A 15,099-nucleotide genomic window follows, 5' to 3' on the forward strand; every position below is an offset into this window, starting at 1 on the left:
CATGTCCTTTCAGCAGGGATGAGATTGGGTCGATTTGAAACAACTGCAGTCTAGTCAAGTTCAAATGCAACAGTGCAACGCTAAAGACTCGTTCAGTACAGAGGATGCAGCTTTAATCCAAATACAGCCATTATGCCTCATCAGTCTCTATCTATCCGCACATGCATCTCTGGGGTTTATGTCGGCCTGATGGATGCGCCAGCAAAGCACTCTGGGGTTTAACCTCGCCGCGGAGTAATCCACATTGATGAATTAGGATGGCGACTCTTCATCCCTGAGCCCAAATGAGGCATTCCGATGGAGATTTGGACAATATAAATACCATCCTTTATTCAGAGCGAGACAAATAGTAACGCAGACGAGAATGGAAGAAGACTGCATCTGAAGCTGTATTTAAGGGTTAGAGGTGCAGTCTGTAATTAGCACCCACCGGCTTTTTGCTCATTAATTCACACCTGCTAATTAATGTGTCCTCAGAGGGGCAGGGGACAGGACATGGCTGTGATTATTGTATTATTATTAGTCAGAGAAATAAATGGTTGGTGCTTCTCAAGGGGCATTTGATGCCCATTTGTGTGTCAGTTGTTGCTGAATCATATTTGTTTCATAAATGATGAGCTCAATTGAATCAACACAACTTGAGCTGAATAATAATACCGTTTCCGCCTTTAAAGCTGCTTATAACTGAATTAAGCCTCTTTAACTTTGTTACTACTATTGAACAAAACTGAATCAACACTGAATTGATGTGAGCTGAATAATGACATTTATGTTCTGTATTATCTAGCTGTTTTATAGTTAAACTGAGGTCACTTTGCAACATTCACACTGTTATTGAGCTAAACTGAATCAACATTGAACTAAATTGAGCTAATAATGACACTATTGTCTTTTTAGAGGTTCTAAACAGCTGAAATGATATTTGTTTCACAACTGAAGAACTTAACTCTTAATTTCTAGTTTATTACTGTGACGCTGCTTTAAAACAGTCTTTATTGGATAAAGCGCTATATAAACGAATGAATGTGAACATCAATAGGCCTATGCAATCCCACATAATTTCTTTTTATATACTGTTTATTACAATTTGAATTCCTTACATTTTTTTATTTTTATATACATTTTATATATTTATATTTTTAATCATTTTAAACATTTAGTTTTAATGATATAGTTCTATACTTTTAATAATATACATTATTTATTTATTTATTTATTTGTCTATGCTTTATTTTGAGGTTTTCAGATTTTAATAACACAAAATAAATAACGGGAACAGATACAAACAAACAAACAAACAATAAATAAATAAATAAATAAAATGATGCCATCGCAATTGAGAACTGCAATTATTTATTCATTCATTCCACATGATTTGATAACGCCTTCTGTTGCCAATAACAATGCAGTGTTTTTACTTGCAATTTTTCCCTAATTATATTTGCGCCATAAATTTCCACAGATTTCCCTCTACTGTAAGCAGTAAAAAAGTGTCTACACAATGAGATGAAAATGGATGTAAATCTGTTCATGAACACCCATCATTATAAACGTTGCAAAAAAAATGAAACAATCTGTGCGCTCTAGGATGGTGGGTTTGTGTTTGGAGAAGCAGTTTACGAGGGGACGTTCTCTTAACCAGCATGAGATATTTAAGCGACCACACTGCCTCTGATAGTCGGATATATAGTAATGCATGAAATTTTACTCAGAGTCTGGTTCCTAAATGAAGGATCTCAGGCACAAACTGGAAGCTACAAAACCACCTCGCTGCCACATCAGTGAGCTAGAAACCAAGACTCAGCGTTTCTCCCAGTTTTTCCCAGAATGCTTGGGGGGTAGACGCTGCCCTGTGGTGCGACCACAAAATGTGCATATAACCCCGATACGTCCAGGAATAAGGCAATCATGGCTTCATCCTGCTTCCTGTGCCACACGGGACACGGCCGCAATCGTAATTTTTCCAGACACTTTTAATGACGAACATGTTCGCTTTCCTGTGCTAAAGCAACAAATGATGTAAGAAGGCCTGTTAGTGTCATGATGTCATAATCTGCGGAGAATATATTAGTTTAGATGGACAAGCATGCTAATTGCTAACAATCTTCAACATTTCCATTTCAGTAGGAGCCAAGGCCTAGTTATTAGCTCCAGACTCCAGACAGGTTGAGTCACTGCACTCACACAGGAAATGTTTCAGATCTGGCCTGTGCTGTGTCTTCCTCACTCTGTCTTCCTAATTATTTCCTTTCTCCTCTTTGCTGTCTCTTGCCCTGTTTGTATGCCATCCAATAAATAATATAACAGAAAATAGAGGGGTGTTTCAAATCAAAGTACACTTAAAGGTGGTGGTATACTTTTCATAGTGTGTATTCACTAATATTTCACACAATCTCTTGTGTGTGACAGTTCTCTTTTGATTCTTTTAGTTGAAAAAAGTTGATAAATGTGAAGCTGAAACTAAAGTTATACAGGTATATATATATATATATATATATATATACATACAGGTGCTGGTCATATAACTGTAAACAGCCACACCTTTCAGTAATGACCTTCTGTGACTTACCCTCTTTGTGGAGGGTGTCAATGTTCGTCTTCTGGATCACTGCCAAGTCAGCAGTATTCCCCATTATTGTGGTTTCAAAGAACAAGAGATACCCAGAATTTATACTGTATGGATGGTCATTTATTCAAACTCAAATGTAAATATTCTAATATTTTGAGATACTGAGGTTTGACTTTCATGAGCTGTAAGCTCTAATCATCAAAATTAAAAGAAATAAACATTTGAAATATATCAGTCTGTGTGTAATGAATGAATATAATATACAAGTTTCACTTTTTGAATGGAATTAGTGAAATAAATCAACTTTTTGATGATATTCTACTTATATGACCAGCACCTGTATATATTATGAAGGTGAAATGCAGTATTTATCTTCAAGGTAATGAATTTAGCTTGATGATGACACTCAATTTTTCTTTTAATGTTTTTAAGCATCAACCACAAAAAAATTGTTAGATGCATGCTTTAAAAAATTATAAAATAAAAAAGGTACATTTATAAAAAAATAATCAATACCTTCAGAAATGTTAAAGTAAATCTAGTAACAATGTGTACATTTTACAAAAATAAGGTAATTCATATTTTATTTTATTTTATTTTTTATCCTTTTGATTTATTTTATTTTATTATTGTATTTTATTTTACATTTTATTACATGTATAATTCCTTATTTGTTTATTATTTTATTGTATATACGTTTTATTTATTCATATTTTAACAATATAACAAATAGTTTTAATTATATACTTTTATACTTTTAATGATATATAGTATATATTTGTTTATTTGTCTGTCATATGTTTATGTTTTTTAACAACACAAAAAAAAAAGTGATCATTTGACCAAAAAATAAATAAATAAATAAATAAAAATAAAGGTACATTTAAAAAGATATATAATAATAATAATAATAATAATAATACCTTAAGAGTAATACCTTAAGAATTTTATTTTATTTATACAAATTGGGATGCCTCCTTTCTAAAACAGTAGGAACTACATGTTGGTAAAATTCTTGTTCTTTCCTCTCTCTCTTGTTTAGTGTTGACCGATCGTCCTCCCCCCATCATCCGGCAGGGTCCAGCTAACCAGACTCTGGGTGTAGACAGTGTGGCTCTTCTGAGATGCCATGCATCTGGAGAACCGGTCCCAACCATCAGCTGGCTGAAGGATGGGGTCAGTCTGCTGGGCAAAGATGCTCGCATGTCCCTGCAGGACCTTGGCAGCCTGCAGATCAAGGGTTTGCGGGTGAGCCTAAACACTTTTATTCATTCATTTATTTTAATTTTCTTTTTCTTTTTCTTTTTTTTTTCCTTTTTGTAATGAATTTGGGATGCACCCAAATAGAAAATTTTATAAAAATAAATAAATAATTTAAAAAACTTTGTTTGTGTGTTTGACATAGAAATTTGACAAGTTTGACATAGAAAAAGGGTATCCTGTTTCACCTTTTTTTTTTTTTTTTTTTTTTTGGAAAAAAAAGAACGTTATCAACTTTCAGTATCGACCAAATTGGACCAGTTTTTATATTAGCCAACACTGATATAACCACCAATATATCCCTAATATGAATGCCCAGATGTGTATCTGTCATTGTGTGTTTCTAAGGCCATATGTGTGCGTTTGTGTGACTACCAGCTGTCAGAAACGTCTTCATCTAAGTGTGATGTATAAGCTTAGCAGAATTCAATCAGATATCGGTAAGACATAACAGAGACGGGCAGAGGGAATCATATTGCATTACGGGGATGAATGGGAAATATTGATTTTGGTAAATTGTTTGATACTATCACTTAGGGATACGACAGCTCTCCCAAGAATCATTTACAGAAGCCTGGACGGGCTCCAGCTGCACACACATTTGCACACACGCACACAAACAAACACACTTTTTGGGCCATATTGAATTTAAAGTCCCCAAGCCCTCCCCGTCAGCTCGGGATGGAATAGCCATTATGCCTGACAGTGCTGCCCACCTCTGACATTTTATCTAATAAATGGAGGCGAGGCACCCTGATGAAAGGCAACAAACAACGGGGAGATCGTCCCAGAAAGGTAGAGAGGGGGGAACATGCGCCAGCTGTCAACAGTCCAGAGGGTTTCAGCGACTACCCCTTTAAATGAATTAGCCTAACTCTTGTTGCGGTTAGTGGGTGGGTTTGAAAATTTGCCAGCAAGGATAAAAGCTGGCTGAAGGGTGCGGAAAATAGAATATATCTACCATATTAGTGTCAGCGCTTTAGCTGAACTGGACGTGCTCAAGGTTACATTTCTCGGATCGAAAGCTTGGACTTACCATGAGTCGAATTGATTAGCCGTTTAGTGAATTCACAGTGCTTGAAGATATGAAGATCAATGCATGTTTTTTTCTGTTTTTCAGCTCTCTGATTCTGGTATCTATACTTGTGTGGCAGCAAGTTCTAGTGGGGAAACATCGTGGAGTGCTTTCTTGGAAGTCAAAGGTACTTATGTGCAACTTCACAAAAGATACTCTTAAAAATAAAGGTTTCAAAAGGGGGGGTTTGCAGGAATGCCATAGAAGAACCATTTTGAGGTCCCCAAAGAACCTTTTAGTGAACATATTTTTTGTTTTCCTAGTGTATAGAATATTTTAATAATCTGAAGAACCTTTGCCCAGTGTAAAAAAAAAAAAAGTTTTGTGCTATGAAATGTTTCCATGGATGTTAAAGGTTCTTCGTGGAAACATGGATCCCAATAAAGAACCTTCATGTTCAAAAAGTTACAAAAATTGTGTTTTTGTAGCAATGCCATAGAATAAATATTTTGGGATCCCCAAATAACTTTTTAGTGAACGGTTTACACAAGAACCTTCTGAAGAATCTTTTTTCCATTTTGAAGAACCTTTTGTGCAATGAGAAGGTTCCATAGATGTTAAAGTTTCTTCATGGAACCATAAATAAGAAGTAATTTTGAGTAACGTTATTCATCCAGAAACAATTCCAGAACTTCTCAATGTTCTTATGTCTGTCCTCTCTTCAGAGTCTGGAAGTCTTGTTGTAGTTAAAGACCGAGATGAGAACGAGCTCCCCGGTCCTCCTTCCAAACCTCAGGTCACCGACGTCACTAAAAACAGCGTGTCTTTGTCCTGGCAGCCTGGCCTTCCTGGAGCGTCAGCCATCTCTTCATATGTTATAGAGGCTTTCAGGTATGAATTTTGTAGTAGTTTAGTTCATTTAGCCATTAAGTTCCTTTTCTAAAGTTGTTTTAGATTGAATTGTATTTTATTATTTTTTCTTGTCAAGTACTCAGTTAGACCAAAGTTTAGTTAAAGTAGATGCTATTTTTCATTTGACACCAATGAGGGTTTGAGATGAAGTCCAGTCTGTTCAATATATTATACGTTCAGATGACAAAACATTGAAAATACGTCTTTATGCATATTTCTAATGTACAAAAGCTCAAAAAATGTGGGCTGAGACCTACAACTTCAAGCTGGTGCAACATTTTGTATGGACTGTCTCTGGCATCGACTCTAACTAAAGTGTATTAAGACATTTCAAACTCTGACATCACTCTGCCCCATTTGCTTGCAGCCAATCGGTGAGCAACAGCTGGCAGACTGTGGCCGATCATGTCAAGACCACCCAGTACACCATTAAGGGTCTTCGCCCCAACACCATCTACCTGTTCATGGTACGAGCAGTCAACGTCCAAGGCCTGAGCGACCCGAGCCCCATGTCCGAACCCGTCCGCACTCAAGGTATTTGAGAGAGATTAGAATCTATAATTGTGTATATATTTGTGTATAGAGTTTCTTTTTGTAAGAAACCCATACGAATGGTGCCCATGTCAACGACTTCCAATTTAATCCTAGCTGTTGCTCACAGAGGACGAGATCTAGTCTAGATACCACATGGTCTAACGGTCCCATATGCTCATTAGTTCCAGAGATGGAGTATAACAAACATCATCTACTTTTGGAGTGTATAATTGAGTTAGTGCCCTGGCTGGTACCTTAATGATCATTACGAGGAGAAAAAAAGGACCAACTTCGACTGGAAAAAGATTCGATTAAGGTGCCACGGAGTCCTCCGTATGTTCATTAGGGGTGACTGATTCTGAGACCTTGGGCGGATGTAACCTCACAGGTTTGGTTGAAGCTGTGCTGTCTGCGGCTGGAGTCAGTGAAAATGACTCCTCATTGCTCTTTTAGGGGATTAAATTGTATTTAAGGGATTATGTTGTACCAGCCAGTAATTTAGCATTGTCGGCTCACTATAAGAGGTAATGGCATTGGCCTCTGTCTTTCTCTTCACAGATATAAGTCCTCCAGCTCAGGGAGTGGATCACAGACATGTGCAGAAGGAGTTGGGTGAGGTTATTGTGCGGCTACACAACCCTGTGGTCCTCAGCCCCACCACCATACAGGTCACATGGACGGTAAGGCGCTCTGTGATTGGACAAAGCTAAAGATTTAGCATGTTAACTGTGTTTGGAGTGATATTGTAGTCTGTAAATTATGAGCTGAGATTGGACAGAATATTGACATATTAACATAACGCAGATCGTGCTGCGCACACGCATAATAAACTTGTTGTCAACGCTTCCCAGCGAAGTTCATTAATAAAATAGCCAAGATACTAGATCGCTACATTATATTCCTCCGAATTACACTAGAGTTTGGTTTGGAGATCAAATTAGTTTTTAAATTTTTCATCATAATTATACTTCAGATTTTTGTCAATTTCTTTATGAATGTTGGGGTTGGGGTTGTGGTTGGAGTTAGACTCAGCTTGAGTTTCATTCATTAGTTAAAGGACGAGTGTATTTAGAGGATGAGACACTGACTGTGGGGGTTTCATTGGCAAGAAGGGCTTTATATTGAATAGATTCAGTGTCAGATTGACTCAGGTGAAGCCAGAATTGAACAGCTCTTTTTTTAATTTCAATGTGTAAGGGTATAAGCCCAGTTCAGCCCTGCAGGCATTGTTAGAAGTACCTCTGTTTACCCTTAGAATGTTTTTTTTACAAATTCCAATTGTATTCTTTCTATTAAACTTTTATCCTAATTTTCAAACTTTAATACTGGTCCCCAAGTTTCACACCCGTACAGTAGAATTGGTTTAATGATTGCGTGATATAATTTGATCCATGTTTTAATTGGTCATTTTAATTGGCCAAACCGTGATTTCATGGCATAAAATGCCCTCCAGGCCCTCTCATTCAAAGCATTCACAGCCAGACTAAAGCCCTTCTTCTTCTGGAACACCATGACTCTGGTTTTGTCCAGGTTGTCTGTCAGAGCCCATTCCTCACAGTACTGTTCCAGCAGTTCCCCTCTCTCTCTCTCTCTCTCTCTCTCCAGATCAATAATTAATTGAAATGCATGCCATAATTCATTCAAATAAATGTGATCTTACCGCACTATTTCATCTCTGTGTCTGATTTGAAGCGGGCAGAATGCTAGCGCTGACGTGCCTTAACTGACAAAAATAACTGTCATTTTTACCCGTTCGGTCAAATATTGTGATGCAAAGACCATTACTAGTTTTAACTTGTCTATAACTTGGCGAATGACCATGGAATAAGTGGGATAATCAACGGCTAGCCGTGCATTAAAGGATTTTAAATGAACGGGTGGTTCTTTGCCTCCACGTCGTGCATTAAAAATCCTTAAATTGCACGGCTAGCCGTTGATTATCTCTTACATATCGAGGGGTGAGAACCAGACGGGCGTAAGTGACATTTTTGGTGAAATGGAGATATCTATATCAAATGAAAGCTCTTTCTACTTGCAAAAGTACGGTCATCCATGAGTGTACAAATTTGTTTTATAAACAATTGAAATTAGTACACAAAGTCAGTCACAATCAAACTGTGGTACAATTTTTGTTTGGGATCTCCTGTAAAGTTGGTGAAATGTCACTTACGCCTTTCTGGTTCTCACCCCGTGATATACAGTATTTATACTATTTGATATCCAAACAAGTGCATCAGTTCAAAAGTTAACTCTGTTACTCATCTTGGTTGTTGTTTCTATTTCCCACTGCAGTCTTCCAGCATTGATATAAACACTCTAAAAGTGTTTATTGTTTGTTGAATTGCATTAAAATGAGATTTTAAAGCTTTGGGTTTGACACATTAGTTTGTAAGCACTCTCCTGTGGTATATTAATGATTGCCATAAACAATCATTACAGAGACAAATATAAGCGTCTGTCTGTTGGGCTTACTGTAAATGGGGGATAGACTGTTTCAGAGGTATTTTTCTTGTATGAATAATCCATAAATCACCAGCCTACACGGCCCCTGAATACAGCAGCACTCGCGGTAAACGTAGGTGGTGTCAAGAAAGCTTTTACGACCCTGAATCATTCAATTAATGAAAGTTAAAAAGCGTAGGAAGGATGCCCATTGGGCTGATTTACTCCATGTGTAGGGAGGAAAAGCAGATGTTTAATATCTCACTCCGAAAGCCAGACTGTGCTGTTAGGAAGACATTAATGTGAGTTATGCAGACTCCTTCTCTCTGTAAATACAACTTTTCTTCGCCAAACTAAAAAAAGAACGAGGCTTTCAGCGAGTCTTGTTTACCTTTTTGTTGATTTGATATTGCGTTTCTTCTTCGATCTTTATGTTGACACGTTCTTTGTTGATTTTTATGAGCACGTATGTGTATACTTGTACGTATGTGTTTATTTCTTCACAGCTGAGCTTTTTTCACAGCATGCTTGTTTGAGGAGGTTACATCTTGCATGATTGATGTTTTATTTACAGTTTATCAAGGTCGTACATATGCATGGCTCATATAGAGCATTTTTTATCAAAGGGATTTGATTGGCTGAACATGTTGTTATATGTAAATACTAGTTCAAATGAAAAAGAAGATAAATTCCTTGGAATTTCAGACATTTCCATGATGGTCCAAGCTGGTTGCTGCTAGTGGACCAACATATGTATAGAAGCTCATCAATCAGCATTTCTGTTTACTTTGTTTGACCAAGAAAGCATTACTGGATAAACTGGTTATGACACCTAATGGGACACCAACCATCTCATGCACCCAAAGCTAGAGTTTCTCCTTTTTCAATTACTTTTCTCACTCTATTGCACTTTTTTAAACTTTGAAACATCTTTCCCCCTCAGGTTGACCGGCAGTCTCAGTTCATCCAGGGCTACAGGGTTTTGTACAGGCAGATGTCAGGGCTGTCCTCCCCAGGAGCGTGGCAGAGTCAGGATGTGAAGGTCCCCTCTGAGAGGAGCATGGTGCTCTCGGCTCTGAAGAAAGGCATCGTCTATGAGATCAAAGTCCGTCCGTACTTCAACGAGTTCCAGGGCATGGACAGCGAGTCCCGAACGGCAAGGACAACAGAGGAAGGTACAACGTTTGATTCTTTGAAATGATACAGGAGATCTGTGATGTTTGAAGTCAACATGAATTTACTTTCATAATACATCATTTATCTGTGTAACCTTTAATTAAAATAATTCATATGGATAGGGAAAGTAGCTTTTAGCTAATTTGTTTTGGGCTAATTTGTAGGTAATTCAGTTTTTCCAAAATGCATTCATAAAATAACTTTTTCTTTATTCTTAATTGACTTAGAGTGTTCTGTTTTGGAGCACATTATGGAAGTAAAATGGGTTTGTGAATGCCGTTTCATGTTGACTTTCAAGTCACAGAGTTTTATAATTGATTTGTTGATGTCTTATGCTTCTGAAACATACAGGTCACGGATACTAAGAGACACAAATGCAGATATAAGCCCAAAGGTTGGATCTCTTGTTGATTCTTTCCAGCTTGCTCTAAGTCCACAGCAATTTGGGCCAGTGATACATAATCCACCCTTAGGCCACCTTCGTAACAAATACCGTAGTAAGCAATACTGGCCTGCTTTCCACAGCACTGCAGTAAGCTTGTCTCTATCCCTGATGGGACTCGGAGGAAAGACACTATCGTTTTGGCAAAGGAATTGACCTTTTCTTTGTTGGGGGTTGTGTGTGTGTATGGCTGACAGGACACTAAAATAAGCATGAGTTTCACTGAATTCTTTCCTTGTACTCGTACCCGTCACTCCCAACTGACTAAAAAAGACTACGTCAGCCACAGAGCCAGGTTTATACCAACTCATTGGTTCCTGTATTTTACTTTAGACAATCACCAGTCCTTACCTAGCATTCAAAATTACCTTTCTGCATAGAGAAAATTGACCAAGAGGAAATAAATAAATAAATAAGATCTAGAAAATATAATACTTTATATTTATACTATATATAGTATTATGTGTTTTTATTTATTTTTAGTTGTAATTAATGTAATCCTTTATTATATAACATATAGTAATTATATCATTTACATTTTTTTAAATATTTTTAAGTAAAATGTTTTATATATATATATATATATATATATATATATATATATAAAACATTTTACTTAAAAATATTTTTAAAATTTAAATGATATAATTACTATATGTTACATAATAAAGGATTACATTTAATTACAACTAAAAATAAATCCTACAATAAAAATATTATATATATATGCATTATGCTTATATAATTACATTTAATAAATAATAAGTGATATAATTATTAAAATAATTTCTGTTTTCTCTATTTCCATTAGACAACCACCAGGCTTAATCTACTTTTCAAAATGAACTTTATGCATATAGAAAATTAATCAAGATAAAAAACACTTGTGCAATTATTTAATTCTTTATGTAGAAATTTATATTTATAACTTTATATTTATGTTTATCTTTATTGTTAATTAAAATAAATAATTTTTTTTTATTTTTTTTTAAATGGTATTGTGTAAAATTAATTTTACTATTTTTAATTGTAGGATTAAAATATAACATTATTTATTTATGTATTTCACAATACATTTTGCACTCAGTTTGGTGCTTGGTTAGTTTTAAGTTTTGGATCCTGCCAATATGGATCCCAAGACATATCGTCTTGGGTTATTGTGGCTGAGACAGGCGGGTTGTTACTTAATGTTGACCAGCGTCCAGGATTCACCAAAATGCTTTGAGATGTTCTCCCAGGTGTGAGCGATGGCTGCTACTAGACATAAATCTTGGGGAAAAAATGCATTTTTGAGAATGGTTTAAACGGCATATGGAACTCTGGAAACATAAATTCACACACACTCACACGAGCACAGAAGGTTTGCTGATTAAAGTCTGAGCGCAATGACAGGCTCATTTGTTACCCAGAGTGTCCGCGGAGAGCCGTATCTCCTCCACACACACCAGCTCTGTCTCCTGAAGCCCCGCTGCACTGCCTTCACACCCTACACCTGCATGTCATCGCCATTACCAGAGCAAGACAAAACATCGGGTCCCCTGGCAGAAGAGAGTCACGGGGGCCCACAGCCGCGATAGCCCCCTTTTGTTTCTTGTTTTCCACTGTGTGGTAGTTGAGAAGGTTTGTCAGAGTCACAGAAGAGGATGATTTATTGGCCATTGTCTGATTAGACAATTATAGCTTCTCTCTGGAGCTCACCGCCTCCATTTCTTTTCTGCTTTTCATTTCTCTCTCACTTTGTCATTTCCGAAAAGTAAAAGTGTTTTCGTTTTCATTTAGACCTTCTGCTGAAGTGACGATTTTTGCAGGGAATTATCTCATTAAAACTGAACATGCTTACCAACCATAGCCTCCTCCAACTTAACATAGTTGCTGTAATTTTTGTTACCAAAATAAAACTGTGATAAATTGTAAATATTGTAAAATTCACTTATTTTTAATTGTAAATTTATTTATTTATTTATTTACACTTTATTTTAATGTGTCCTTGTTACACATTACATGTACTTACTATTATAATAACAATAAATGAATCCTCTAATCTTAACCCTAACCCCACTGTACACTGTAACAAGGACACCTTAAAATAAAGTGTAACCTTACTTAATTATTCATTTTACTTGCATTATTTTTAATATATTTATATAAAATTAATTTACAATTTAAAATTATATTAATTATATTTATATGATATGTATATGAATTATTTATTTTACTTGTATTATTTTTATATTTTTATTTAAAATTAATTTACAATTTTAAATTGTAAATTAAAAACTAATTATTTATTTTTATCAAAAATGTATGTAATACATGATCATAATACATAATTAAATATTTATATTTGTATTATCATTTTGATTATTGTTTATTGGTATTAGCAACTGCTGTCGTCCAAAAAGGTTATTACCCATACGTAAATGTAATATATGACATATTGTCACAGTTATGGCCGCACAGACCCCCGTGACAGAATAACCGACCCAAAACGAAAGTAAAGCATAGCTGCGTGTTTCCCCTCGTTTTGTTTTTCGTTTTTGCCAGTTTTTATTTTCCGTTTTGTCATGAATGACCCTGCCTGCCTCCTCCTCATGCTGGAGCAGAGGAGCCTTTCCCTCGAGGACCATACAAGACTATTCGTGGAAATCGCCAACTATACCCACTACCCGGACTACTGCCTCTGCACGTTCTACTGGACGAGTCTGAACGACGAGTGTTGTCCGGAGATGGTCCTCGGGGAGATTTTGCCACCTTTGTGGAGTGGGTGCTGGTGTCCTGTGGATCCCCACTGACCTTGGACTACGAGGACGATGACACCAGTCCCACTCCTGACCCAGAGCCCAGCCCACCATCACCCCGAGCCGCAGAGCGTCAGCCCAAGCCCACCGCGGACGGAGAGCCAGAGCCCATAGCAACCCGCGAGCCATCGCAAGGAGGAGCGACTGAGCCGGAGATTGCCCCGGAGCCAGAGCCTCATCGACAGTCCGATCAGGTGCGAGAGCCGGCTACATCGCACGCGACAGCGGAAGCTACAGTGGAGCGTGAGGGTGCAGAAGAAAGCCCCGCGCACTGCACTGCCGCTGAGGGTGAGCAGTCGCAGGACTCTGGGAACTTAATAGATTGGGAAACTCATGCAGACATGCCTTCCATGCTCACGCCTTCATCTGAAATCTCTAACTACCCTGAATTGCCTACCTACCTGGATTTCCCACCCACCCTCCCTCTCCTGCCTCCTCCTATCATCCTGGCTACTTCAGCCCCTCCACCGCTGCATCCTGGCAGCCCCTCTGCTCACCCTCAGCCCACCATCTGTGCGGTGGGATCGCCGCAGGTCTGCCTGTCTCCATCGGCGTCGTGGCTGGGGGATCCCTCGTCTTCGCCTCCAGCCTCTGAGTCGTGGACTCCACCTCGGCCCTCCGACCCAGTGGCTCCACCTCAGCTCCTAGCTCCCTCATCTCCACCGTCGCCCATCGGCCCACCAGCTCCACCGGGCTCCTTCGTCCCTCCGGCTCCGCCTTGGTCGGTCGTCATCCCGCCATTGCCTCAGGACTCCACTCCTCCGGCTGTGCCTCGTTGCTCCACACCACCGGCTCCGTTGGGCTCCTCCCTCCCTCCAGCTCCACCTTGGTCCTCAGTCGCTCCGGCTCCGCCGCGTACCTCCGGATCTCCGCCTCGGTCGCCAGAGCCCTCGGCTCCACCTTGGCCCTCGGATCCTCGGCTTCACCCGGACTCATCTGCTCTCCGCCCGCCCGCTCCGCCCGCCCGCCCGCCCGCCCGCCCGCCCGCTCCGGCTCCGGCTCCGGCTCCGGCTGCTCTGCCGCCGTCGGTCGGCCCCCTGGAGTCGGCGGCCATTCCTCCTCCATGGCTCCTCCCTCCGTCGGCTCCACCATGGGCCGTCATCATGGCTGTGGCCTGGGTCCTACCAGGCTCCTCCTGCTCCAAGTCCCTCCTGTCTCCGTCCTGGCTCCTCCCTCCGTCTGATCCACCCTGGGTCTCTCTGTTCTCTCCCTGGCTCCTTCCTCCGTCACCACCCGGGACACTGCGGAACGTCCTCCTCCCGGTCATCCGGCCACCTCCTGAACCTCCTCTTGCCCATTCGTACCAACCCTCCGACATCCCTCCGTCTCCTTCCCCTTCTACGGCGCTGGGTCGCGCCTTCCGGGAGGGGGGCAAACTGTCACAGTTATGGCCGCACAGACCCCCGTGACACATATATTGCTCTATATCAAGAGTGATATTGCCATATATATTACCCATAAGGCATTATATAATTTTCACATATGTACATTCTCTTGGAAGATGAAGTTTTATACCATATAGATACATATAAAATCCCCATAGTAAAATTTGTACATATTTTGATGATTTTTATAAAGTATTATGTTGCAACCATATATGTCAACATAATATCTTACTTATATATGAAACTAAAACAAAATATATACAATATATATACAAAAATCTGTATGTATGTGTATATATATATATATATATATATACGTGTGTGTGTTTGTACATATACATGCATACATACATACATATACACACACACATATATATATATATATATATATATATATATATATATATATATATATATATATATATATATATATATATATATATATATATATATATATATATATATATATATAGTTAAATTATATATTTATATACATGGCTTAGTCTTTAGGATTTAACCATAGCTATGCAAGACTAGCTTTAGCTCTTTCTTTGAAAACGTCCTGT

General features: G+C 38.5%; 1 protein-coding gene across 13 annotated transcripts in view; it reads left to right on the plus strand.

The window, feature by feature from the left end:
• robo2 (roundabout, axon guidance receptor, homolog 2 (Drosophila)) overlaps positions 1-15,099 on the plus strand; it is a 415,989-nt gene that overhangs the window by 356,383 nt on the left and 44,507 nt on the right. For all 13 annotated transcript variants that reach the window (XM_058745019.1, XM_058745027.1, XM_058745024.1 and 10 more), the window contains 6 exons: positions 3,612-3,817; positions 4,950-5,031; positions 5,570-5,735; positions 6,124-6,290; positions 6,849-6,970; positions 9,676-9,907. In XM_058745019.1, the coding sequence (XP_058601002.1) occupies positions 3,612-3,817; positions 4,950-5,031; positions 5,570-5,735; positions 6,124-6,290; positions 6,849-6,970; positions 9,676-9,907 (975 nt within the window). The remainder of the gene's footprint in view (positions 1-3,611; positions 3,818-4,949; positions 5,032-5,569; positions 5,736-6,123; positions 6,291-6,848; positions 6,971-9,675; positions 9,908-15,099) is intronic.

The sequence above is a fragment of the Onychostoma macrolepis genome, chromosome 15 (assembly GCF_012432095.1).
Source record: "Onychostoma macrolepis isolate SWU-2019 chromosome 15, ASM1243209v1, whole genome shotgun sequence".
NCBI lineage: Eukaryota > Metazoa > Chordata > Actinopteri > Cypriniformes > Cyprinidae > Onychostoma > Onychostoma macrolepis.